General features: G+C 52.6%; 1 protein-coding gene across 1 annotated transcript in view; it reads right to left on the bottom strand.

Annotated features, from left to right (window-relative positions):
- Positions 1-7,832, bottom strand: part of ALDH2 (aldehyde dehydrogenase 2 family (mitochondrial)) — a 22,147-nt gene that overhangs the window by 7,901 nt on the left and 6,414 nt on the right. Inside the window, exons 4-10 of the mRNA XM_015567273.1 lie at positions 7,822-7,832; positions 6,671-6,750; positions 2,984-3,095; positions 2,482-2,610; positions 1,937-2,050; positions 985-1,087; positions 241-425 (exon numbers count right to left, since the gene is read on the bottom strand). Of these exons, the coding sequence (XP_015422759.1) occupies positions 241-425; positions 985-1,087; positions 1,937-2,050; positions 2,482-2,610; positions 2,984-3,095; positions 6,671-6,750; positions 7,822-7,832 (734 nt within the window). The remainder of the gene's footprint in view (positions 1-240; positions 426-984; positions 1,088-1,936; positions 2,051-2,481; positions 2,611-2,983; positions 3,096-6,670; positions 6,751-7,821) is intronic.

Raw genomic sequence — 7,832 nt, 5'->3', positions numbered from 1 at the left:
TACAACCATAGTAAAACAAAGACTTATATTTTTGATATTTATTTTATATATTTAAATGCCATTTAACAAAGAAGATTCAACCAAAAAAATGAGTTCGCGCATCACCTCTGACACGCGGGTCACAGGTTCGCCATCACTGCCTAGACTTTAAGCCATTCCTGCCTGACTCTGAGTCCGAGGCCCTTTCTACTTCTCCCTGCTGGTTCCCGACACCCAGACCCACCTGTGGCTGCGGCTTACCTGCGGCCCCTGCTCAGTCTGGCTGTCAAAGGGGTCCCCAACCACCCGAGACTTGGCCCGGGCAACGCTCCGCTCCACAAACTCGGCATATACATCCTCCTGCACAAAGGTCCGGGAGCCCGCACAGCAGCACTGGCCCTGGTTGAAGAACAGGGCGAAGTGGGCCTGCTCCACGGCCCAGTCCACTGGGGAGGCAGAGAGACGACCCTTAGGAGAGAAGGACCCTGGCCCCAGTGGCTGCCTACCTCCTCAACCCTTTCATGCCACCGACAGCATGGCGCCTGCGGGGTGCCAGACCATGTGCCAGGACAAGAAGCACCAGAGCTCTCCCTTCTGTGTGTGGAGACCCAGTGGCAGACAGACATGATCACAGTGGTGACGGAACCAGGGGCAGCTGGGGGACCAGCCCAGCCAGCCTATGGGGGCAGGGAAGGCTCCCTCGAGAAGGGCAGGTCTGGGAGCTCCTCATAGGACCAGGAGAAAGGATGTCCTGGAAGAAGAGTGGTCTGGTCTGAGAAAGCGTGGGCACGCTGGGCACCAGCAGCTCAGCTGGCTGGATTACAGGGCGCAGAGAGCAGCGGGAGAGGCTGGGTCGTGCTGGCTGGAGCCTGGCCTTCATCCCGAGGCGCTGGCCCAGAAATGGATCTGATGGACGACGAGGACCGCCAGAGGGAGGAACACAGCATGGCAGCTAGTGGCTCCCTTCATGGCCAAACCTCCCTGCAAACCGCCCTGCAAACTCACTGTCAGCATCGGACATGATGATGTTGGGGCTCTTCCCTCCCAGCTCCAGGGTCACCCGCTTGAGGTTACTGCTCCCCGCAGCGACCTGGATTAGGCGGCCAACCTGCCGGGAAGCAGAAAGAGACCACCTCTCAGTGCGGGAGAAACAACCAGATGCTCTCACAGACACACAACAGAGGACCCCACAACTCAGGTGAGAAGCTAGGTTATAAGAGACCTGGAGAATGTCGCCAAATCTGGCCATCCGCGTACCATCGCCGCCCCACCTGAGCTCTTAGGATGACAGAGATAGTAATGACACAGCAGTTACTGCTGGGTGGCTTTTACACCAAGCGCCACCTACATACCAAGCATTTGCTAAGTGCTTTGTGTGCACTGAGTTCAATCCTCACAATGGCCTCAGAGGTAGGAGCGACCCTGTTCCTTGATTTAGAAGTGTGGGAGCTGCCCTAGCCAGTTTGGCTCAGTGTATAGAGCGTCGGCCTGCGGTCTGAAGGGGTGCAGGCTCGATCCCCAGTGTGGGGCGTGCAGGAGGCAGCCGATCAGTGATTCTCATCATTGATGTTTCTATCTCTCTCTCCCTCTCCCTTCCTGAGGTCAACAAAAACATATTTTTTAAAAAGTGTGGGAGCTGCATCTCAGGCTGCATCTTACTCAAGGTCACACAGCTGGTTAACGTGGAGTCAGAATTCACGCTCAGGCAGCCCATGTCTAGCAGAGCTCAAACCCACTACCCTGCCTCCCTCCCACGATGTGTGCAGTGTGGTCCCCTGCACACGGCACACTGGGCAAGGACGGGGTGCTCCTCACCTCTCCATTCTCAGCTTGGCACAGAGCCACCACTGTACCTACTTGTTGAATGAACACATGTATCTCGAATGCATCATCCTTTCGGGATAGTGAGAACTTGAACCCAACACCCAGCAAGCTTGAGGTCCTGGGGACGCCTTACCTCGGTGGAGCCTGTGAAGGCCACTTTGTCCACATCCTTGTGGGAGGCAATGGCAGCCCCAGCCGTGGGACCAAATCCAGGAATAATATTAACCACGCCAGGGGGGAAGCCAGCCTGTGTGCAAACAACCAGGAGACACTGGGCATCATTCTCCCACTCCAAAGGCCTGGACAGAGGAGCACACATCCCTTCCCAGAGACGCCACGGCAGCGGGACCCGGACACAGGTGAGCAGAAGTAGTCTTATGGGGAACCGCTCGGGATGTAACAGCACAGCACGAAGCACGTATCTTGGGGTTCCCTGTGGCTGTTGTCACTCCCCCCATGGCATTCACTTGGAACAATTTCATTATTCAAAGGGGTCTTACAATGAAGCCCAAGGTAGAAAACAGGGAAGATGGGGCCTCTTTGGCTGAAGTGTGGTGACAGGGTGCTTAGTCCCTGCTCTGCAAGCACCCCTCCCTTCGGACTCAGGACCCTCCTCCGAACTCCATTAGAGAAAGCTTGTAGACCAGCACCCAGAGGTCCAGACGGACAGCCACACACCTCCTTTATCAAGTTGGCCACGTAGAGGGCGGTGAGTGGCGTCTGCTCAGCCACCTTCATCACAACCACGTTTCCAGTCGCCAAGGCAGGGCCCAGTTTCCACGCTTGCATCAGGAGCGGAAAGTTCCACTGCAGTAAACAATAGTCACTCCCGGACCCAGGCCACAGAAAGTGACTCCCTGAACCCCTTCTGTCTCCCCACCCCCAACTCAATCGTAGCTTTAAGACAGATGGCCGAGGCAGGGTGAAAGAGGGACTCACTTTCCCGAGTGCTGCTTCGTACGAAGCTAAACTGTTGTTCCCTCCCACTTTGCAGATAAGGAAACTCAAGTTTAGGGGGACAGTGACTAACCCGAGGTCACAAAGTTCATGAGTGGCAGGGCCCTGAACCCACGCTGGCTTTGTCAAAGCCCACATTTGCACCCCCGAGCCTGCTGGAGACTGCTACACCTCAAGGCGCTCCCGATAAACTTCACTGGCTTATTATAAGGCTAACACTCACCGGGATGATCTGCCCGCACACACCCACAGGCTCGTGGCGGGTGTAACTGAAGAAGTCCCCATCGATGGGAATGGTTTTCCCATGGTACTTATCGGCCCAGCCGGCATAATAACTTTAAAAGAAAAAGTCCAAACTTAACCAGTGACTGTCAGGGACCCCTATACATCCCAGCAGAAAGAAAAACCTCAAACTGTCTACCTGGGCGTTTCTGATAATTGCCCTTGCTCTTGGCTTGTTCCCAGAACGACTTAACTGCTAAGGTCACAATAATCCACTCCACGGAACTAACCTCTGATTCCCACGTTCACCTGGGATGCTCACAGAAAACACCAAATTCCAAGAGCCCACTTCGTTTTCTCAATCTGACTCTCTGGGGTGGATGCCCAGGAATCGGTTGGGGTCTTTTTTAGTGTATTTTTATAGATTTCAGAAAGAAAGAGACAGAAACATCAATGATGAGAGAGAATCATTGATTGGCTGCTTCCTGCATGCCCCCCAGTGGGGATCAAGCAGCCCGGGCATGTGCCCTGACCAGGAATCAAACCGTAACCTCCTGGTTCATAGGTCAACCGTCAACCACTGAACCACACCAGCCGGGCATGGAATGGGTATTTTTAATAAGCATTCAGATTTATTAAACTGACTACTGCACCAGCCCAGCATCTGGATCAGATCTGGTAGAAACGTGCCAACCCATCTAACAGCTGGCCCTTCCTGTATGCAGAGCAGTCACCAGAAAAACAAGTCATCAACTGGGCTCCACGCCTCGCAAAGCTTATTACCTAGACCAGGGGTGGACAAACTTTTTGACTCGAGGGCCACAATGGGTTCTTAAACTGGACCGGAGGGCCGGAACAAAAGCATGGTGGAGTGTTTGTGTGAACTAATATAAATTCAAAGTAAACATCATTACATAAAAGGGTACGGTTTTTTTTTTTTTTTTTTTTTTTTAGTTTCAAACGGGCCGGATCCGGCCCGCGGGCCGTAGTTTGCCCACAGCTGACCTTGACACAGGGACACAAGTGATCCGGCAAATAGGGGAGAAAAGAGCAGCATGTGTGTATAGCCTGTGATGGTTAAGTTTCCAGGGAAGTAGGAAAAATGTAAAAGAAAGATGTCTGAAATGACTGTGTCTGACAGTTCGCCTGAGACCAAAGTTGACCAGGGTTTGAGCACGGGTTTGTGACCCTGGGAGAAAACTAGCCAGGGAGTGGCCAACCTATCCAGGTTAAGGCATCGCCGTTCTCTTCCTCCCAGGTCTGTACTGCATGTGTTTTGCACGCCTCAGAATGGTTACTTAATCAGCACAGAGGCACACTGCTGCCACCCAGGGAGGCGAGGGCGCTGCCCGAGACTTGCCAGGCTGCTCGCTCTGAGGCGTCAAGGGTCTCGATGTGGGCACTGCTGACATGTGGGGCTGGATGATTCTTTGTGGTGGGAGCTTTCAGGTCTGCTTTTATTTCAGGAAATCTGGTGCCTTGGAGGATATTTAGCAGCATCCCTGGCCTCTACACACTAGATGCCAGCAGCACCCCTTCCCACCCAGTTGTGACAACCAAAAATGTCTCCAGACACTGCCCACTGTCTCCCAGTGACATAGCTGCCCTGGCTGAGAACTGTTATGTTGCCCAACCCGACCTTTCTGGTATTGCTTCTCCTCCACCTCAGTCCATGTGGTCATGGGGAAATAGCTGTTATTTGCACAGTGATCTCTAAGAGACTGAGCATGCCACTTGGTCTGGCTAGAATCACAGACAGAATCAAGTCGCAGTGTGGGCAGTCAGATTCCAACATGCAGACTGGCCTGAAGGGGTCTGGTGGTGGTCAAGAAAAGAAAGAAGCTAGGGGTAGGAGTGGGCAGCAGTGAGACCTAGTGGCTTTAAGAGTTCTGACTCTGGCCCGGCTGGTGTGGCTCAGTGGTTGAATGTCAACCTATGAACAGTTCAATTCCCAGTCAGGGCACATGCCCAGGTTGTAGGCTCAGTCCCCAGCAGGGAGCATGCAGGAGGCAGCTGAGCAGTTAATGTTTCTCTCACTATTAATGTTTCTCTCTTCCTCTCCCTTCCTCTGTGAAATCAATAAAATACAAAAAAAAAAAGTTGTTTTGTTTTTGTTTTTAAAGAGTCCTTGCCCTGTGTGGTCCAGATCAGACTGACAAAGAGCTCTAACAAAGCTCCCATTCCTCATCTTTTATTTCTTGGTCACTAAAATGTTTATGATCAAACTAACACAAAGGAAATAAAGATTAGGGCAGAAACAGATGAAATGGAGAATAAAAAACAATAGACAAAGTCAAAAGTTGGTTCTTTGAAAACATTCACAAAATTGACAGACTTTCAGCTAGACTAAGGAAAAAAGGGAGACAACATAAAACTAAAGGGAGACAACATAACTAAAATCAGAAATGAAAGAGAGGATATTCTGATCGAACTCACAGAGATAAAAAGGGTTATTAGAGAATACTATGAACAATTGAAGCCAATAAATTGGACAACCTAGAAACCTTTTTTCTGCAAGGGCCATTTGGTTATTTAGAACATCATTCAAGGGCCATACAAAATGATCAACTTAAACATTAGGCTGCTATATTAGGTCAGATATTTAATTAACTTACCCTAACGCCTTGGCAGGGCCAGACAAAATGGTTTCGCAGGCCTTATACATTCCCTACCCCTGACCTGGATGATATGGACAAATCCAACTACAACGTAAATTACCAAAACTGACTCAAGAATTGAGAAACATTTATGACTAGACTAAAGGCCCAGTGCACAAAATTCATACACAGATGCAGTTCCTAGGCCTGGCTGGCAATTGAAGTGCAAGCATCTGGCGTGGAAGGGCAGGTCCCAGCTGACCTCTGGGCCCTGGGCCCCCGGGTCCCCACACGTCCCCTCCCCCTGAGTCCCCATGTGGAGATACAGTGAGCGTGGCCGGACACCACAGGCCAGGGTGCAGCATGGGCCTCTGGGCTGCCCAGTGGCACCACACAGAAGCTAGGCAGGCAGCGCGCTCTCTCCCTGCCGGCCTCACAGACCAGCTCCTGTGTGAACCCACAGGGAGCCCGACTGGCCCCTGCAGTCCCGGTGGCTGCGGCCCGGCTCACCAGGAAGAGGCTGCGCAGGTGTGGGGAGGGCTCATGGATACCCCGCATTCTCACCGCACCTCCATCCCCGTCACCCCTGCCCCCAGGTAGCTGGCAAGAGGTTGCAGTGCATCACCCATGCCTGCCATGTTCTGCGCCACCCCCTGGTGATCAGCACATCATAGCAAGTGGTCGTACTCCCGGTCTCCCGGGTGAACGACTGCCCAAGGGGACAATTTGCATATTAGGCTTTTATTATATAAATATAATCAATTTATCGAATTCATCTGGGAGTTCGACCAGGGTGGTGGGGTCGGCTGGGGGAAAGGAGGAGGCCCTGGCCAGCTCGGCCACCAGGGGAAGGGAGGGAGGCCCCGCACGGCAGCCGGCAGCCACTTAGGGACCCCACCAGTGCACGAAATTCACTGGGCCTCTAGGATTATAATTTCGGTACTGAGGGATTTTCCCCCAAGATGGAGTCCAGTAGAACACATCTCTCCAAGTCTCATGATCTGTTTACATTATCCTATTTCTACCTCCCCAGCAGTACTCCCTCCCCTTGGGCATGACCAGGACAAAGACCAGGAAGCCTGAGGCCCTACCGAAGACATTTGAGGACCATGTCCAAATCCACCAGGTAGGAGATGACATAGGGCTTGCCATTATCCAGGGTCTCCAAGGCCTGAAAAAAACAACAAGATCAGCACAGACATACTGACACAGGAATGAAACAGAGCAAACAAGTGACAAGTAGCATAGAGGCTCAGCACGGGCTGAGAAGGGCTGTGGCCACTTGGGGCCCCTGAATATCACCGCATTTCTGGGCCCGTGGCCCTCCCTCTCCAAAGGCAGGGCAGGGAGAATGAGCAGGGCGATGAGGAGAACGATGCACCAACTTCTCATTCAGTCATTTCACAAACACATTGTTTTCAGTTTGGGTGAGAATACAGAGACTAACAAGGAGCTTCCAGAGCAAAGAGCCAGTGAAGAAAGATAGGAACCATCAATCACGTGGGTGAAGAGTGCTAGGAAGAAAGCCAGGCTGCCCAATCCAGTCTGAGAAACTCCAACCTGAAGGACACGTCGGAGGTGACTGGGCAAAGGGGGAAGGTACAAATGGCGATGAAGGGAAGAACACTCCAGGCAGAGGGAACAGCATGTGCAACGGCCCCGAAGCTCAAAGCAGCTTGGTAGTCAAGAAGTTGGGCGCAGGCAGGTGAGCTGAGCTGTGTGTGAGGACCATGGTCCAGCATGCGTTAGGAGATGGAGTCAGACCAGGCAGGGCCTTGCAGGCCACGTTGAGGAAACAGGACTTTATCCTAAGGATACAGGATGCCGTGGAAGGCCTCGGAGTGGAGCTCCATGACATAATTCGCCTTCTAGAAGGGTCACTCTGGCCGCTATGTACAGAAGGGATAGGCGAGAGGAAGGGGTACTGCCTCCTGGCTTTTTCTGCCTCTGGCAGCCAGGGAGAAGGATGCCCAGGAGATGTGTCCATCCCTGGGGGTTTCTCTCCTGGGAAGACTCCCCAACATGGCTCTCCTCTCTCCCCTGGTCTCCTCCTTGCTTAGCCAAACCCACTGCCTCAAAAGAGAGACTCCTTTGGTTGTTGCAAGGACATATCCCAAAGGGACCCAGCCCCTGCCATTCTGAACAGTTACCTGTCAGCACTGTGGCTCCTTCCTGGTTGTCTATGGGATGCTCTGAACCCATTCGCCATGTGGGATAAGAGGGAAGGGGGCTGAGAACTCACCGCCAGGTAGG

Source organism: Myotis davidii, unplaced genomic scaffold, assembly GCF_000327345.1.
Source record: "Myotis davidii unplaced genomic scaffold, ASM32734v1 scaffold223, whole genome shotgun sequence".
Taxonomy (NCBI): Eukaryota; Metazoa; Chordata; class Mammalia; order Chiroptera; family Vespertilionidae; genus Myotis; species Myotis davidii.
Note: the sequence above shows the minus strand (reverse complement) of the source record. Positions and strands in the feature narration are given on the sequence as shown.